This window comes from Bufo bufo, chromosome 2 (assembly GCF_905171765.1).
Source record: "Bufo bufo chromosome 2, aBufBuf1.1, whole genome shotgun sequence".
NCBI lineage: Eukaryota > Metazoa > Chordata > Amphibia > Anura > Bufonidae > Bufo > Bufo bufo.
Genome location: NC_053390.1, coordinates 208,142,155 through 208,162,110, shown reverse-complemented (window position 1 = coordinate 208,162,110; position 19,956 = coordinate 208,142,155). Strand labels below are relative to the sequence as shown.

At 46.9% G+C, this 19,956-nt stretch overlaps 1 protein-coding gene across 2 annotated transcripts in view; it reads left to right on the top strand.

Moving 5' to 3' along the window:
• MAPKAPK5 (MAPK activated protein kinase 5) overlaps positions 1-19,956 on the top strand; it is a 70,722-nt gene that overhangs the window by 9,057 nt on the left and 41,709 nt on the right. Inside the window, exons 4-7 of one of the 2 annotated variants that reach the window (XM_040416058.1) lie at positions 6,671-6,769; positions 7,882-8,034; positions 8,718-8,807; positions 13,697-13,792. In XM_040416058.1, the coding sequence (XP_040271992.1) occupies positions 6,671-6,769; positions 7,882-8,034; positions 8,718-8,807; positions 13,697-13,792 (438 nt within the window). The remainder of the gene's footprint in view (positions 1-6,670; positions 6,770-7,881; positions 8,035-8,717; positions 8,808-13,696; positions 13,793-19,956) is intronic. The other variant, XM_040416057.1, reaches the window with a different exon arrangement.

Sequence of the window (19,956 nt, the reverse complement as noted above, 5' to 3'; positions counted from 1 at the left end):
ATAAATATAATATTTTTTTTTTCTTTCTTACGGATCTGTATTGCAGGATGAAGCCTCATGCAGACGACGGCCATATCCATTTTGTGGTGTGCAAACTGCGGAGCCACAAAATACGGATACCAGCCACTTGCATGCCGCAACTTTCTCACTCGCTACAAAATGGACAAGAATAGAATATGTTCTATAATTGGCAGAACGGACGCACGGCTGCAGATAGCACACGAATGACAGTTGTGTGCTGTCCGCATTCTTTGCTGACCCATGGAAATGAGTGGGTCCAAAAAAAAATACAGATTGCATGTAGACCACGACTGCGGTTGTGTGCATGAGGCCTTATAGATAGAACGGGATAGATAGAACGGGATATATATATATAATAAAGAAAAGAAGCAGCACTCAGGAAAGAAAGCGGGTGCAAAAAATCCTCCTTATCAGACCTGTGACCAAGGTCCAAGTTGTAGATACAAGGCAAAAAAATGAAGGCAACACTCCAAATAGTGAAGAAAGTGGAAGGTTTATTCACCCAACCAGCTGCTTCCACTTTCTTCACTATTTGGAGTGCTGCCTTCATTTTTTTGCCATTATATATATATATATATATATATATATATATATATATATTTATTTATTTTTTAAGCCTTACAAATACGGATGAGCAAACTTCAGTTTTTGAAGTTTGTGTATAAGGTGAATTGTGTTATGGATTCCGTTACCACGGACCATAACGCAAATCAAGGACGGAATGCCTTTAGAGGCACTCCGTTATGTAGTCCGTCATAATAGAGTCCTCAGTCTCCTGTATAACGGAAACCAGACAGATCCATTATGCTGGCCATACACTTCTATTATGACAGAATGCATAAAGGATTGCCTCTAAAGGCATTACGTATTGCGTTATGTTCCGTGGTAACGGAATCCACAACGCAATTCAGCGTAAACTGAAGTTCGCTCTTCCCCATTTATAAGCTATGTTACTGCCCTACTTTGCAGTGTAATTGTTTTTATAATAACCTTATTTTATTGAAGCTTTAGGTTGGTATCTTTTGTTTCCTTATTTTCGAGCATGCGTGTATATCTATGCTTGCATGCTTTTGTTGCTTTCTGTCTTCTATTATCAGCATCACTTTTTTTCCTTAGACCGGCATGATCATTATCCACTGTAGTTTATTCTTCTCTCCATCACTTTGAATGCAGGCTGGTGCTTGGTGTAAAAATGCAAAAAAACACAATGTCCAAGAGTTTTCATCTATTTACCCTTGACAATCAATAGACCAAAGAAATTGGCAGTTTAGCAGTTCAGGATCACGGCTGGCGAATATCACAGGCTTTCTTAATATGTGACACGTTTGGCTCTATGTATCATGAACATTTTCTGGAAAAGGCCCACACATCCCATTGACGAGAGGTTCTTTTTTTATCTTCTGGTCTCTGTTGGTACTTGTGTGTTAATGACCCACACAATGGGTTTCATGGTAGAATCATGCTATTGTGGACAACCTATTGTGTTAGATGGGGCTGGACGCATTGAGTACACATTAGAATGGGCTCTCGCCCTGCATATACTAGTCTGTCACACGGCACTTGTGTCGGACATTAGCTTCTCAGGGGGTTTGTGGATTTTTGTTTAGCACTTCATATGATGATTAGTTGACCTACAGGAAAGCCTAATATCTATTGTATGGAGTGGGACAGCAGTTCTCAGTGTAAAGATGTCCATAGATACTAGTTGTTTTTTTTAGTAGATCTTAAAAGGGTTTTCCGAGATTTAAATACGGATGACCTATACTCTGAATAGGTCTGGATAGTATGTTATCGGTGGGAGTCCTATACCCTGGACCCCCACCGTTCAGTTATTTGGGAAGGCACCGGCGCTCACCAAGCACATCGCTGTACATTGTATAGCGGCTGTGCTTGGTGTCCTGCCCCTAATCCCTTCTATGGGGCTGATCTGCGCCTAGGCCATGTGACTAGTGTTGGGTGATTTACCAGTATGATACGATATACTGCGGTAATAAGAAACTGCGATATGGCGGTATCGCCGTTTCTTAATTACCTTGATATTTTGTGATGTCACACCTGCTTCTACCACTAGGCAGGCGGCGGCAGTTTGCCACAGGGCACGGGAGCTTCTGACTCCTGTCTCCGCCGTTAAACCTCATAGGCCACCGGCTGCTAGGCCTGAAGGCCATGTGGCAGTAGAACAGCGCAGGCGGTGGCGATGACCTCATCGTGACCTCCTTTGGCGGGTCATGCACAGCGCGATGATGTGACCACGCTATCGCTCCGCCCGTTACCTGGCACAGAATGTTATAGCAACGGCCTGCTCCAGGAAGCTTCAATTAAGGCCCTGTGGCCTGAAGACAGAAGAAACATGTGGCCTGCAGGTGAGTGTAATGTTTTTTTTTTGTGTTTTATTATTTTTTTTTTAAATAGATCTATGTATGGCAGTACTGGGGGAAGTACCTTTTGGTGGGAGGAAGAGCATCATATATAGGGGGCACTACACTACAGTGGGGAAGGAGTATTATTTATTGGGGGCATTATACTGCAGTGGAGGAGGAGTATTATAATTGTGGTCATTATACTAAAGGGGGAGATCATTATACATGGGGGCATTATACTACGAGGGGTAGTATTAGGGTTTGAACTAGAGGGTGGCAGAGAATTATATATATATGGTGGCATTATACCGGGGGGGGGACCATTATAAATGGGGGCATTATACTAGGAGAGAGCATTATATAAATGGGTGCACTATAGGGGGCCTTAATGCCCTATTGGGGGCATTATTAATATTGGGGGTACTGTGGGGCATTATTATTGGGTACAATATGAAGGGCACTACTACTAATGGGGTTGCTATTGGGGCTACTGTAGAGGGCACTATTTCTACTGAGGGCAGTCTGTAAGTTATTGGGGGTGGTTATCTGTATGGCACTAGAATTTCTGTTGAATAGTGTTTGGGGAGCACCAAGGGCACAGTATTATGTATAGCAGTAGGATGATGATTTAGAGGCACCACGAGGGGAAGGATGTTGGAAAAGTGAGGAATCTTAGGCTACTTTCACACTCGCGTTTGGTGCGGATCCGTCATGGATCTGCACAGACGGATCCGCACCGATAATACAACCGCATGCATCCGTTCAGAACGGATCCGTTTGTATTATCTGTAACATAGCCAAGACGGATCCGTCTTGAACACCATTGAAAGTCAATGGAGGACGGATCCGTTTTCTGTTGTCAGTGAAAATGGTTCCGTCCCCATTGACTTACATTGTGTGCCAGGACGGATCCGTTTGGCTCCGTTTCGTCAGACGGACACCAAAACGCTGCAAGCAGCCTTCAGAGCGTAATGGTGACTAGTGTTGAGCGAACTTGTGTTTTAAGTTCAGTCTAAAGTTCGGGTTACCAAAGAATCGCATTATAGATTCCGCTACCACGGACCATAACGGAATTTAGAATCCATAACACGATTCTTCGATAACCCGAACTTTAGACGCCAAACTTAACACAAGTTCGCTCAACACTAATGGTGACTGAACGGAGGCAAACTGATGCATTCTGAGCGGATCCTTTTCCATTCAGAATGCATTAGAATACAAACTGATCCGTTTTGGCCGCTTGTGAGAGCCCTGAACGCATCTCACAAACGGAAACCAAAACGCCAGTGTGAAAGTAGACTAAGATGTCTGTGTGTCAAATTCTTCAGAGACGAGACGCAGCTAGAAGAAATCTTCATGGCGGTCTGATCTCTGAATGAAGAAGATGAGGAAGGAGAACATCTACCTCAAAGAAAACATCACTGGATGTAAGAGGTATGTGGGGCTGTATTCTCCTGTATGTTTAGCAGCGCTGTATGTAATGTCCACCCAGATATGCCTTTAAGGCCTTGTGCACACCACCGTATTTTCGGTCCGCATATGATTTGCATTCTTTGCGGATTGAATCCAGACCCGTTCATTTCTAAATCTGTGTGCCTGTGCCTCATTACATGGTGTGGGGCAATTGGGCCACAAGGAGACATTACTGTAATGTGTGGAGCAACACAGATACATTTTACTGTATAAGCCCTATACAGTATAATGTCTCCTTGTGGCACCATACCGTATACTATGGGGGGAAACAAGGAGACATTACTGTATACTGTATGGGTGCAACAAGGAGACATTATACTCTATAAGGCAATTGTTGCCCCCATACAGTATAATGTCTCCTTGTGGCCCAAAGTGTTTTTTTTCTCTTCTAAATGGGTATTATATATACAATATATATTGTTACCGCGATAAATTTCTTAATATTTTTATCGTGGGAATATTTTTGATATCGCCAAGCCGGGGGGTGGAGGGGGGGAGGGGGGTTCAGCCAATAGCAGGTGGTGATAGGGACGAGCCTCCTTAGTGTCAACTGCGATGGGGAGAAGGAGTAGCGACATTTTTTTTTGTCCGGCTCACTGAGATGGCTTCCCACGCTCAGTTTCATCCTTCAATTGCCTCTTGAGGTGTGGTAGAGCTGCAGAGAGAGGGAGAGAGCTCCAGCAGAAAGGGCATTCCTCCTGAGCTGCAGCAGAAAGTACACGCCCCTTCAGCTGTCAGCGTAATATAAATCTAGCAGAGCAGTGAATGGGGAGATCTCTGGATCCATGTGAGGTACAGGGCTGGTTCTAGCTTCGTTAGAAAGATTGTCATGTACTATATGATCTCTGAGTTTTATTTTTTACATTAGTCATGGACTAACCCAACTTTTTTTTAAAAGTTGCTTCATTTTACATTCAAGAATAAGAAGGAATTGGTTGCAAAAGTGTGTATAGCGTTTAAATCCTTGCTTCCTCAGTTAGTATCATTCTGATACAAAAGAGTTCCCATTTCGGTGGCTATTTCAGTAGTAGTAAGTCACAGCAACTGGCTTTCTCAAATAGAATAACTTGTGCAAGGATTCTCCGGCATTAGATACTGGTGACTCATGTGTCAGTCAGCATAATCTGAAGCATGAGTCACTAGTATGTAATACTGAAGATTTCGTGTAGAAGGTATACTGACTAGTGAAATGTCTTCAAGAGAAAAGAAATACGAGTCCATTTGTGCTGACTTACTACTGTTGATTTACCATGACCTTGATGAATGAGAACCTACACAGATACATCAATGGCTATTCTTGTGACTACTAGCTGGGCATCAGTCTGCACTTCAGTTATTTATGGAAGAAGTAATATCATTATTATTAATAGTATCATATCTGTAGTTGTGGCCAAAAGTTTCAGGACTAACACAAATTCAGTTTTTCGGTGCTTCGGTGTTTTTGGGTCTTTATGTCAGATGTTTCTGTGGTATACTGAAGTATCCTTATCAGCTTTTCATAAGATTTTTAACTTTCATTGACAAATCTATTAAGTTTATGCAAAGACTCAATATTCTTCCAGTGTTGACCCTTCTTCTACAAGTCTTCTGCAGTTCACCCTGGCAAGCTGGATATCAGCTTCTTGGTCAGATCCTGACTGATGACAACCCATACTTGCCTAATCCGCGCTTCAAGTTTAATTTCCATACTTTTGTTTGTCCACCTGCTTTTTGAAGATTGACCACAGATAATCTATGGGATTGAGATCTAGGGAGTTTCCTGGCCACGGACCCAAAAATTTAAATGCTTTTGTTCACCAAGCCACTTGGTTCTCATTTTTGCCTTGTGACATGGTGATCAATCATGCTGAAAGAAAGCATTGTTCATTACCACATTGCTCCTGGATGGTTGGGAGAAGTTGCTCTTGGAGAATGTTTTGATATCAGTCTTTATTCATGGCAATGTTCTTAAACCCACTCCCTTGGATGAGAAGCTTGTTTAGGAATGGCACCATGCAGGTGTGAGTGCATCTGCATGCACAGCAAGAAGGACAGGAGAGACACCACCTCTCAAAGAAACACATCAAGGACAGGGATTGGACTGCAGAGGACAGGGGTAAAGTTATTTTCTCAGATGAAGCCCGTTCAGACTGTGATCCATGAATAAAGACTGGTATCAAAACATCATCCAAGAGCAGGTTCTCCCAACCATCCAGGAGCAATTTGGGGCTGAACAATGCTTTTTCCTTCATGATGGAGCACCATGTCACAATGCAAAAGTGATAACTAAGTAGCTCGGTGACCAAAACACTGACATTTTGGGTTTGTGGCCAGGAAACTTCCCAAATCCCAATCCCATTGAGAACCTGTAGTCAATCCTTAACAAGCACAGAAAATTGTGATAAACTCCAAGCACTGATGAGACCAGAATGGTTTGCCATCATTCAGGATTTGTCCCAGAAGCTGATATCCGGGATGCCAGGATGAACTGCAGAAGACTTGTAAAAGAAGGGTCAACACTGGAAATAAACTTTTAAAATATTACAATTCTATTTCTGTATACAGAAAGATTGAAAAACCATGAAGCAGCAAACTTTGTGAAAACCAAAATTTGTGTCAGTCCCAAAACCTTTGGCCACAATTGTAAATATCTGATTCCAGTGTGGTGCTGGAGTACCCGCATGTTTTACCAGGCTGGTGCCACTATCCACCTTTTTGCATGAGTTGTCGCTGAAAGAATGCCAGGTTGTCCTCTTGATTGCAATTAGACCTCTGTCAGTAATCAGTTAATTTAGTAACTAACCGTTACTAACGCCAGTCCCCTTTTTTTCTTCAAGGTACGACTACATATGTTGTGCGCATCACATCCAAACATTGTACAAATACTTGACGTTTATGCAAACAGTGTGCAGTTCCCCCACGAATCAAGCCCCAGGTAAGACCAGGCAATTCTGTGCGATGGAGCTGATGGCCTCAGTAACAGCTATGTATTCTGCCACTTGATTACATGTACTTTACTCTTTTGCAGAAATGTGACCTCCAATAGTTTTCCCTGTAACAAATGTAAGCTGTCCAGTAATAGGAAGACCTAGTTCGGAAGGGTTTATTCTGCGTTTTGTGTCGATTCTTAATTCCTTATGTGCTGCTATTTTTAGGCACTCGTACAACTGCTATTCTTTTCTCAAGAATATGCATGAATGATGCAGTAAAATTATGCTTCCACTGCACTGAACTTTTCAATAGTCCTTCATCGGTCACTTACGGTGCCGGAGAACGTGCCCGCGCTGACCCTGGCATTCTGTATTAGAAAACAATCAGTTATTGCCGTAAAATGGTCAGTTTGGCACTTGGCTGGTCACCAGATACTAGCTATATTTAGCGTCCCCTGTTTTTAGAGTCTGTCTGAAAGCAGCTGGCTATGTGGCACACTTCTGCTGAACTTTCAAGTGTCAGGGTTAAAGTTGCAGTGGTGTTACATAATGTATCTGCTCCATTACACGAAGGGCCAGTCACAAGTGTTGACATGTCCAGAACATTTGGTTCTCATCCAACATTTCAGACTACCCAGCAATGACAGATAGAGACATAGGCGTGAATTTTAGGAAAATGCGCTAATCCACCCTAAACCAAGAATGGATAGCAACCTTATCTGCATAGTTCCTTACAAGATAAGATATTTACCAGGACAGCAGATGGACAGGTCAAACGTTTTCTGTAATTACAAAAGATATCATTGATATATAATGAGATAGATTAGGGGATCTCATGGCCTCAAGCAGATGTATAAAGCTGGCTTTTTTCAAATAGCTACCCCCCACTATTAAACTGGTAGCCTAGTGTTCCTCTGGTACCACAACACATGGGACTGCACAGAACAGCAGGAACGTTGAGTTTTATCACTGCTGGAAGAGAAGTGCCAGTGCTGTCAATCTGGGGCGCGACCTTCACCCAAACCAAACCAAATCTATCCGACAACGAATGGGGTGGGCAGGGGAGAGAAAGGCAAGGTTGCGCCTTCCGTTGACCAGCATCAGCATTAATTGCATACTCACTGATATTTGACCCGCTCTTTAAATTAACACTTTTGAACAGGGCACGGCTCCTAATTGTTATGGAGATGATGGAGGGGGGCGAGCTGTTTCACAGAATCAGCCAGCACCGGCACTTCACTGAGAAGCAAGCCAGCCAAGTAACAAAGCAGGCAAGTTCCAGAAGCTTCCACCAGCAGTCGTGCAATGAACAACTAAAGGGCTAAAGGCATATTAAAGCGACATAGGTTCTCACTTATTGCCTGCTTTGTTATAATCCGATTATGTGATGCACGCTGTCAATGGCATAACTGTTTTATTTCAGCCACACTTCGTAATTCCTTTTTTTTTCTGGGGTTACCATAAGCAGTGGACTGCGAGTCCATCATGGGCTAAATCATATGATCAACACAATAAATGGCCGTACTCTTGATTCCTGGTTGCTGATTTTATAGAGTTTTGTAGGTTCATAGCTGAAATTTGTAATTCCAATGAATGAAAAGTTCAGTATTCCCCACTTCCCTCAGTGCAGATGTACAAGATTATAGCTTTCATTTGATTCAATCTCTGCTTCTCTAAGAAGCGTTTCGGTATGTCATTAGTTCCTTGTCCATTGTAGTTTTCAGATTCTTACACACCCTGGTGTTGCCAATCACTTTGGAGCTGAAAGGTTGAGTATATCTAAGGCGTTTCAGGCTCTCTAGTGTGTGGTAAGAGCAGAGATGTTCATGAGCGTGACTACTTTGTTGCCCGATGGGTCTGCACGATTCGGCTTTATTGCAGCTCATCTCACAATAAAGCAGTTACCATCTAAACAGTACAAGTAAATGGACTGACTTGAATTTTCTTTTTACAGATCGCTTTGGCCCTGCAGCATTGTCACTCGCTAAACATTGCACACCGAGATCTGAAACCAGAGAACTTGCTCTTTAAAGATAACTCTTTGGTAAGATCCTGCTGATCCTTTGTCCTAAAGATATTTTTCATTTATTTGCAATGAGTTTTAGAATTGCACATTTACCTTAAGGAAATGTAACTGTAAGCAGTTACCATTTGTAAAGGTTTAAAAGGCATGTACACCTGGCAGCTGAAGGCATCTGTGTTGGTCCCATGTTCATATGTGACCGTTTTGCTGAGAAAAATGAAGTTTTTATATCCGCAAATGAGCCTCTAGAGGAAAGTTGGCGTTGCCGTAACATCTAGAGGCTCTGCGCAATGATTGACAGGGCCAGGCAGTGTAAACGTCATCATGCCTGGCTCTGTCAGTCAGAGGGCATGACAGTTGCAGATAGAGAAGAGCCTCTAGGTGTAATAGCAATGCCCCCGTTGCTCCTAGAGGCTCATTTGCACATATTGAAAGATTAATTTTCCTCAGTAATGCGGACACATAAGAACATGGGACCAACACAGATGCCTTCAGCTGCCAAGTGCACATGTAACAGGTCAATCAATTTCATAGGTACAAATCTGCTGACAAATGCCCTTTAGGCCTCTTTCACACGGGCGTGTGCGCCCCGTTGCCATATTGCAGACCGCATTTGCGGATCTGCAATACACGGGTGCCGTTCCGTGGGCATTCCGCATCACGGATGTGGACCCATTCACTTCAATGGGTCTGCAAATCCGGAGATGCGGAATGGTGCGGAACTGAAGCACGTAACGGAACCCTGTAGTGCTTCCGTGGGGTTTCCTCCCGTACTTCCGTTCCTCAAAAAGATAGAACATGTCCTATCTTTTTGCGGAACGGCCGGATCGCGGACCCATTCAAGTGAATGGGTCCGCGATCCGATGCGGCTGCCCCACGGACTGTGCTCGTGCTTTGCGGGCCGCAGCACGACCAAGGGCCGCACGCGCCCGTGTGAAAGAGGCCTTAAGACTGCTTTCAGACTGGTAAATGTGTGATGGCCTCTTTTCCTGGTCCTGCCGTAGCTTAAGTTCCAGCCTGGCTGCAGCTCTACTGTCCCATGCTCAGAGCATCATCTGCCTATTACTTGCTGGTCTGAAAGTTGTTTTTCCCTTTTTATATCCGGTATTACAGTGGTCAGGATTATCAGATTGCAGGGTAAGTCGACTGAAATCCTGACACAGTAAGCAAATCAACAAAGGTTCAATACCACATTAGCTTCAGAGAGTCTCAGTTGGGCAATGCAAGTCCTAAGAAAACAATATAGAGTAATACTCATCAAGAGACTTCTCAGTCATGGTTGTCAGATGTTACAATGGACCTTGATCCTGGAGTATAGGTCTGCTAGAAAACAAGATGAGGTATGCCTCTGAAATAATGCAGTCAGGCATTTTACGTAGCATTGTAGACGGAAGGCAATCAGTTGGGGTCCATTACGATGGAATAAGGGAGCATGTCCAGTAGCTGTGATAGTGATCTTATGTCCATCCATTCTGCCAAGCTGCACATCCACATTGATGTAATGCTACCAAGCAGAATATATAATATATATCTATTCTAAACATGAACACGAAAGTCTTTGTATATGTTTTGATCATTCACCACATCCACGTAGCCTCTTTTGAGATGGTCCCTGCTCTAATTTAGCTCAGCACTACATGGCGACCAGCACACACAACACCTACAGTCCACGAGACCTGGTATCCCAACAGCACCCCTTTAGTCACTGGGCCACACCAACCCACTGGCACAGCACTACAGCAAAAAAAAGCCGCCATGCAGCCCTGCACATGTGACCATATCTAAAAAGCCCACCTTTCCATGTGGTCTCAGAAACCAGACTGAGACCAAGTACTGTAGATATTAACCCATAGGCTAATTTCGCACAAGCAAGTTTTCTTTACAGATGTAGTCAGTTTTTAAAATGGGTAGCATCCGGACTGAACACTGACCCATTCATTTCAAAGGGTATATGCACACGGGCATTGTTTTTCACTGACTGTCTATTAAGGAAAAATCTTAGCTTGTTCTGAATTCATCAGTTTTTCACGCAGCACTGGTCCATTCATGTCAGTGGAAAAAAAAAGTGACTACAAGCATGGCACCTGGATGCACTCTATTTTTCACATATGGTTGTTGAGAGATGTTGTGTGTTCTTCAAGTTTTCTTTACGCGTATGAAAACCGGTTACAAAATAGATACAATCTTGACAAAAAAACTGAAAACTGATTCAACTTGCATGCAAAACCATCAGTTTATCTCTCACATGAATGAGGCATTATGCAGTTTACTGCTTATTAAAAACCCTGGGGTTGAATGATACCATGAAAAAAAAACTAGATTGTACAATGTGTATGAATGCAACAACTATAGAGGAGAAAAAAGGACCTGTCCATCCATTATTACCACAAGAGAACCTGTCGCCACAAAATGCAATGCAAACTTCAGACAGCATATTATATCTCTACTCTTTCTGGCTTCAGTTGTACACAGGAGAGGCGTTATCAGTGATTGATAGTATTCTCTGTGTAAGTGTGTATATATAGATAGCTGTCAGTCATTTATACCTGTACATGGGGGAGGTGTTATCAGTGATTGATAGCATTCTCTGTGTAAGTGTGTATACATAGATAGCTGTCAGTCACTGATACCTGTACAGGGGGGAGGTTTTATCAGTCCTCAATAGCATTCTCTGTGGAAGTGTGTATACAGAGATAGCTGTCAGTCATTGACTGCTGTAAACAGGGGTGGTCTTAAGTTCAGAAATTGCAGATATTTAAATGTAAAAAGTTTTACTGAAATTTTTCCCACCTTATCAATCTGCCCAACATGCTACCTGTAGACTGCATTGCATTTTCCAGTGACAGGTTATAAGTGTTAGGATTAGTTGGTTTTAGGAGGCTGAGATGTTGATGCTTGTGCATAATGATTCTGTACTGGCTTCCCCTAAATAAGGTTCTTATGGACTATTTTGGGACTCTGGGTCAAACTATCAGTCATAAAGGGACATTACCATTGATTTTTTAATCGCCTACTAACATTGTTAATATTCTATGTACATTTATTTTTTTATACAAAAGATCGGGTGGACGGTTTTCTGGCTATAATCTTTTGAAGTCACTCCATGTATTATTCCTGTCCTGGCTCTTTTAACAACTTCTTTACTTGGACATTTAGCACAGCAAACGGTCTACCTTGACTTTCTCAGTCAGACCATTCACTGCGGCCAAAGAGGGAAAGGGGTTGAGTGACTCAATTAGACATCACACATTACACTGATAAATAGTACTGTTTATCCAGACCTTCAAAGATAACAATAGAGCTGTCATACTGTTATCCAGATTCTACTAATCTATCTTTTACTAGCAGATAACTTCTTTCCTTGCAGTAACAGTAAACTAATGGGTTCATCCTACGTGTGCCTGTATAATATTCAAATGTTATACTTCATTTGTTCCTTTGTTTTTACCACTCAAAAAACATCTGAATCACATATACCCTAATTTTTTTGGGCACAAATAGTACCAGAATTCTGGTACATTAGTAGTGATTAGTAAATCTACCCCAGTGACTACTAAAAGTACAAAGCTGTTCCTGGTAAGAACTGAAGGTACCACCTCAGCCCTATTATGCTGCTAATTGGGGTTTGCTAAAAGTTGGTTGCTGATTATCTGATATTGATGGCCTAACCTAAAGTTAGGCCATCAATTTTAGGCTACATTCAGACAACTGTAAGTGTTTTGCAGTCCGCAAAACACAGATACCGGCAAAATGCGGAACGCACAGGGCCAGCCCTATATAGAAATACCTATTCTTGTCCGGACCAAAATAGGACATGCTCTATATTTTTTGTGTGGCCGTGGAACGAAACTATGGATGTGCTGTCCGCATCTTTTGCAGCTCTATTGAAATAAATTGGTCCGCACTCGTTCCGCAAAATTACAGAACGAATGCAGACCCATAAATATGGTCGTCTGAATGCACCCTTAAAGGGACTATGTCAGCACTTTTGACAGCTGTGATGGCTGACAGCATTAGGTAGGGGCAGGGAAAATCAGTACAAACGTTATTCTCATCTTGAGTGAGGATATGAAAGTTGTTATTTTTTTGCCAGGGGTTGTCTTATCTTAGACATTGGTGGTATATCGCTAGGATATTCCACCAATGTCAGATAGGTGTGGATTCCATCTCTGGAACCTACACTTATCTCCAGAACAGGACACAAAGTGAACAGAGAACAGCCGCGCATGTACAGTCACCCTCCATTCGTTTCTATAGGACTGACGAAATTAGTAGTGAATGAAGTGACCATGCAATAGAAGTAAATGCAGCGATTGCCATGCTTGCGCAGTGAACTCTCCATTTCTTTCTTCAGAACTTCCAATAATAGCCAAGCGTGCTCGCTCTGCTATTTCCGTAACTGCCATAGAAATGAATGGAGAGCTCACCGTGATTGCCTGTTCTGGAAAAAGGTGCAGGTTTCAGAGGTGGAACCAGCACCTATGTGACTTTGGTGGCATATCCTAGTGATATGACATCAAAGTCTGAGATGACACAACTTCATTAACTGGCTAGTAGGCAGTAAGGAGCAGAATGTAGCAGAATAAAACATCATATTCTCACTACTCAACATTATATGTTGGTTCTTTTATAAATGTTTTGCCTTTTTTAATATGGTTTTATTAATTTTTACTGTAAGGCAAAATGCAGAGATGATAAAATAAAAATAAGCACACATCATCTACAAAGCAGCATACATTTTATTAGATGTTTGGAGAGCCTTTGAAAAAAAATATTTTCAAAAAGTGATGTCTCCACGAGTCTCCGATCAGCCCTTCCTCATAAAACTTGCAAACTCCAGTCATTCTACAGTTGCTAAATAGGTACCCTTTAAATTCAACCATATATTGCTTTTAACTGTTTATTTGCAGGATGCTCCAGTGAAATTGTGTGATTTTGGTTTTGCAAAAATAGACCAGGGGGACCTAATGACTCCACAGTTTACCCCATATTATGTAGCACCTCAGGTGAGTACTGCTTTATTAAGCTGGCTGTTCTACGTGAACTGTTTTTCTTCATTCCCTTATGTTTCCATCATTTCTGTAATTTAGATATTCCACTGTTGCTTACACACTTATTAAAGGGGTTTTTCCAGGATCCCCAAAGATTTGCTGCAGGCTGGGATTGTTTTTAAAAAAAAATTCTACTTTGTTTCTCACACTTGTACTGTTACGCTGTTTGATTTTTAATTCCCGATCTTCATAAAAAAAAAATAATGTTTGAGTCCTGGAAAACCCCTTTAACCTCTCTAGATATGCACTTCCATGTGTAAATTCAAGCTTTCAATCCAGAATTAAAACAAGAAGAGAGATACAGAGAAAATAAACCTCTTAACAAGGCAGGGAATTTTCCAAGCTGTTTATTTGTCTTTTGTTGGTATTTGCCTTTTAATAAAATCCTATGTTTATAGCAGCCTGGCTGCAGTAGTGTAGGAGGGTACTAACAGCAGAGAGGGAGGAGAAGCAAATGTAATGTGCACTAGCAAGCAGGTAGAGATGGTGCTCTTGACCGGGCATGCACTGTATCCGCGCAATAGCAGACAATGATATCAACCTCCTGTTAGAGGATGAGCTCTGATGCACACGATTGCATGAAGCCTCACAGTGCTGCTATAGTATCATTATTCAGTATACTTATATAAATATGGTCACCTTAATGGCTATGGACACCTTTGGGGAGGGGGGCAGATTTTTTATTCATTTGGGACTAAAAATTATTTTCTCGCCCATTTTCCTTGGGGGACACAGGAAACCATGGGTATAGCTCTGCTCCCTAGGAGGCGTGACACTAAGTGAAAGCTGTAAGCCCCTCCTCCATCAGCTATACCCTCAGCCTGGAGAGAGAGACTGCCAGTTTTTGCTTAGTGTCCAAGGAGGCAAGACACTCCCTGCTTAGGCAGGGTCGCTTTCCTATAATTTTTTATTTTTTGCGTTATTTGTTGTTTTTAATTCGTTTTTTTTTCTACTTGCAGGGACAACAGAGGCGCACTAGACCCCTCTGTTTCTCCCGGGGTTGAGTTGCGCCAGTGCCGGTAATTCCGCACTGCCGCCTCCCCCACAGAAGACAAGGTGGACCAGGGCAGCCTCGCTCCCCTGCGTCCCGCCAGCTCAAGGGTCGCCCGCACGCCAAGTCCCTCCCCCGGCTTCCTGCCACTGCGGTGCCAGTAGCTGAAGGGGCGACCCTGCTGGATGGATTGAGGGTGAAGACAGCGGATGGTGAGAGTGGCTGCTCCAGCCTCCCCCTTTCCCTCCCTCCCACCGCTGCTACGACCCACGAGCGTTTTCCATCCATCATCCTCCCCCCAACCCCCCTCCCCCCCTCTCCCTTTCAGGGGCACATTTTCATTGGGGGCACCTTAATGGTGAGGGGGAACTTCAGTTAGACCGCCTCCCCACATTCCCTACCATCCCAGCTGGGAGGTTCGGTGCCCCTTTTCAGGGACACATTTTCTCTTGGGGGCTCTTATGGGCATAACAGGGCCGGCAACTTACCGGGCATCCTTTGGGGGGACTTCGGTCTTCTCCAGCGGCAGGGCATCAGGGGGACGGCTGTGGGCAGGAGGCCGTCTGCCTCATCCAGGCGCGGCGGGGGCCGCGTACTTGGCGCGAACGGCGCCATTTTAGCTTGGCCGGCACTTCATCTTTTTTGGGGGTTAAATCATTTTGCCGCGCGCGCGCGCCTCTGCCTTCTCCTTCAGCGCGGCGGGGGGACGGAGCTTCCCCACATGCGCTCCGCTGCTTCCTGCTTCGTCGGGCAGCACATCTCTAGTGCTGCGTGGAATCCTCTGCTGCCGTCCGATCCTGAAGCTCTTCATCTTTCCTCAGGAGTCACCCTCCGTGCCTGCTGCCACTCCTCCACAGCCTCCTTCAGTCTGCTGCCCTTACTACTGCCGCTTGCGCTGTCCGCGGGTCTGGTAGGACTGTTAACCCCCTCCGTGCCACCAGTGCTGCTGCCTGGGTGTAATCCCTGTTCCGTTTTTTTCTCTGGGGTCTCCCCCTTTAAGTGCAACATTTTTTTCACCATGTCAGACCCTTCTGCAGCCGCCAAGCCTTGGTACCATGCCTGTACCGCTTGTAGGGAACCTTTTCCCCGGGGGCAGTCTGATCCGCACTGTCCTGCATGCCGGGCTCCACCGCAGCCTCAGTCGCCTGCTGTGTCGCTCCCTGCTTCCTCTGACCCGCCTGACTGGGCTAGATCCCTGTCCCAGGCCGTGGAAAGCCTCCACAGGCCGCCTACCCCGCAGGATGCCACTCTTACTGTCGCACCCTCCGGGTCCACCGCTTCTGCCGCTGCGGCGGGTTCACCCTCTCTTAGTGACCCTTCCCGAGCTAGGCACTCTCAGAAGCGTTTTAGAGTAGAGCGCGCCTCCTCCTCGGATGCCTCTCTCTCTCCGCCACGCGTGCGCACTCAGACGGGCCTCTCCTCTCCAAAGGATTCGCCCTCTGAAGGTGAATTGGCGGCTTCGGATTTGGAAATGGACTCGGCTCTGCCGTCCAAGCTAGCCTCAGCGATGGGTCAACTCATCTCTGATATTCGTGACACCTTTAAAGTGCAAGATGACCCCCCTAGCTCTGACGCAGCTAGCGTCTCCTTTATCAGACCCAAGCAGGCCTCCAAAGTCTTTCCAATCCACTCTGATTTCTCCTCCGTGGTGTCTAAGGCTTGGGCTCGCCCGGACGCCCGTTTTGTCAATCCCAAGAAGCTGGATATTTGCTATCCTTTTCCAGCAGATGTCGTGGCCACCTGGTCGTTCCCACCCAAGGTGGACCCCCCTGTGGCCCGTCTGTCAAAGACCACGGCCATTCCTGTTCCCGACGGGTCCTCTCTTCAGTCAGCGGAGGACCGTCGTATGGAGTCCCTTTCCAAGGGCATTTTTGCTGCCTCCGGTTCTGCCCTCAGACCGGTTTTTGCCTCTGCCTGGGCGGGTAAAGCAATCTCTGCTTGGGGTATGCAGCTGGAGCAGGAGTTGGACTCGGACGTCCCCATCCAGGACCTACGTTCCTTGGCCCAGCTTATTGTTCGGGCTGGAAATTTTGTTTGTGAGGCCTCCCTTGATGCGGGAGCCCTTATAGCACGCTCCTCCGCCCTGGCCGTTTCCGTCAGGAGGGAACTCTGGCTGAAGATTTGGAAAGCGGACGCTGCCTCCAAACGTTCCTTGGCGGGGCTACCTTTTGCGGGTTCCCGCCTTTTCGGGGGCCCGCGTAGACGAGCTTATTTCGGAAGCCACGGGTGGTAAAAGCACCCATCTTCCTCAACCCCAAGCCAGGGGCGCCCCCCGCGGACGCCCTGGTGCGTCTCGTTTTCGGTCCTCCCGCAGGACCTCTGGGGCTCGCCCCGCAGCTGCCGCTTCGGCCCCTCCCCAGGATAAGCGTAGGAAGCCGTTTTTTCGGGCGCAGCCCTCCTGGCGCAGGCCGCAGGCTGCCCGCACACCCGCAGCAAAGCAGTCCTCTGCCTGAAGGTGCGCCCCCACCCACCCGGGTGGGGGGCCGGCTCCTCCTTTTCAGGGACGTCTGGATGGCTCACGTCTCCGACGCCTGGGCTCTCGAAATTGTGTCTTCCGGATACAAAATCGAATTCGCGTCCTTACCTCCAGATCGGTTCTTTCGCTCCCGCCCTCCGCGGGACCCGAAAAGCGCGGCCGCGTTCTCCGCGGCTGTTCAAGCCTTACTGGACAGGGGGGTGATTACCCCCGTTCCTCTAGAGGAAAGGTTCCAAGGGTTCTATTCGAACCTCTTTGTAGTTCCCAAGAAGGGAGGTTCGGTGCGGCCCATTTTGGACCTCAAAAGGCTCAACCGTTTTCTCCTCCTTCGACGGTTTCGGATGGAGTCCCTCCGTTCCGCGGTGGCTTCCCTGGAGCGGGGAGATTTCATGTCTTCCATCGATATACAGGATGCCTACCTCCATGTTCCGGTAGCCCGGTGTCACCATCGCTTCCTCCGATTCGCCGTGGGGGACCTTCACTTCCAATTTGTCGCCCTTCCCTTTGGGCTGGCGACAGCCCCCCGGGTGTTCACCAAGGTCCTGGCCCCGGTTTTGGCCTTACTCCGCTCCAGGGGTGTTTTTCTGCTGCCGTACTTGGACGATATCCTCATCAAGGCTCCTTCCCTTTCTCAAGCGGCTGCCAGCGTGGATCTCACTCTAGAGACCCTGGCGAGGTTCGGTTGGGTCATCAACTTCCCCAAGTCCTCCCTTCCCCCCTCCAGACATCTGGTCTTCCTGGGAATGCTTTTAGACACGGGAGCGGCGGAGGTACGTCTTCCCTCGGAAAAACGTCTGACCCTCCGTCGGGCGATTCGGGGTCTCCTTCTCCACCGTCGACCGTCCTTCCGCTTCTGCATGCGGGTCTTGGGGCAGATGGTTGCCTGCTTCGAGGCGATCCCATTTGCGCAGTTTCACTCCCGCCCTCTCCAACGGGCGATCCTCTCCTCCTGGGACAAATCGCCGGAGTCTCTGGACCATCCCTTCCGTCTATCGCCTCCGGTGCGGTCATCTCTCTGCTGGTGGTTACAGGCCCCTCTTCTGGGCAAGTCCTTTCTGCCGCTCAACTGGCTGGTGGTTACAACCGATGCCAGTCTCTTAGGCTGGGGAGGCGTGTTTCCTCCCCGATCCGTCCAGGGCATTTGGTCTCCATACTCTCGATCAATGTCCTGGAGCTGAGAGCGGCCCTTCTGTCTCTGCGACACTGGACTCATCTGCTGCGGGGTCATCCAGTTCGTGTGCAATCGGACAACGCCACGGCCGTGGCGTACATAAACCACCAGGGGGGCACTCGCAGCGCAGCAGCGATGCGGGAGGTCACCAGCATTCTCCTTTGGGCGGAAGCCCACGTCCCGGCTCTATCTGCAATTTTTATTCCAGGGGTGGACAATTGGGCGGCGGACTTCCTCAGTCGCACCACCGTCGACCCCGGCGAGTGGTCTCTTCACCCGGACGTGTTCGAGGCCATTTGCCTTCGTTGGGGCATGCCGGACGTGGACCTCATGGCCTCCAAGTTCAATCACAAGGTCCCCGCCTATCTGTCCAGGGCCAGGGATCCGGGAGCTTGCGGAGCCGACGCCCTCGTTCTTCCTTGGCGAGGCTTCGCGCGTCCATACATATTCCCCCCCATCCCACTCCTGCCCAAGGTCCTTTGGAAGATCGCGGCGGAAGGCGTCTCGGTGATTCTGGTCGCTCCGGACTGGCCCCGCCGGTCTTGGTACGCCGACCTCATGCTGCTCCTGGCGGACGCGCCCTGGCCGCTGCCCGCCAGGGAAGATCTTCTCTCTCAGGGACCGATCTTCCACCCGCGTTTAAGGTCCCTACGTTTGACGGCGTGGCTGTTGAGACCACCGTCCTGACGCGTAGGGGTTTTTCTGCGGACGTCGTCCGCACCATGATCCGCGCTCGTAAGCCGTCCTCTTCTAGGATCTATTATAGGACCTGGAGGACCTATTTGGGGTTCTGTGCCGATCTGGGGATTCCTCCGCTCCGCTTTTCTCTCCCCACCGTTTTGTCTTTCCTTCAGAGTGGCCTTGCCCAAGGTCTGGGTCTTAGTTCTTTGAAGGGTCAGGTGTCTGCGCTGTCCATTTTGTTTCAGCGCCCACTGGCCCCCCTTGGTCCTGTCAAGACTTTCCTTCAGGGCGTGGCTCACGCGGTTCCTCCGTACCGCCCTCCGGTACCGCCCTGGGACCTGAACCTGGTTCTCTCTGCGCTCCAGGCTTCTCCTTTCGAGCCTCTGCGGACTGTTTCCTTGCGGCTTCTGTCCTGCAAGGTTATTTTCCTTGTAGCCGTCACCTCTCTTCGGAGGGTGTCCGAATTGGCTGCACTCTCCTGTCTGGAACCTTTCCTAGTGTTCCACCAGGACAAGGTGGTTCTTCGTCCGGTCCCTTCCTTCCTTCCTAAGGTGGTCTCCACCTTTCATCTGAACGAGGACATCGTTCTCCCCTCCTTGTGTCCTTCCCCTTCCCACCCCCGGGAGCGGAAGCTTCATCGCCTGGACGTTGTCAGGGCGCTGAAGGTTTATCTGGAGGTAACCAGCTCTTTCAGGCGTACTGACTCACTCTTTGTGGTTCCGGAGGGGTCGCGCAGAGGGATGGCGGCGTCCAAAGTTGCTATCGCCCGTTTTGTCAAGACGGCTGTTACTGAGGCTTAT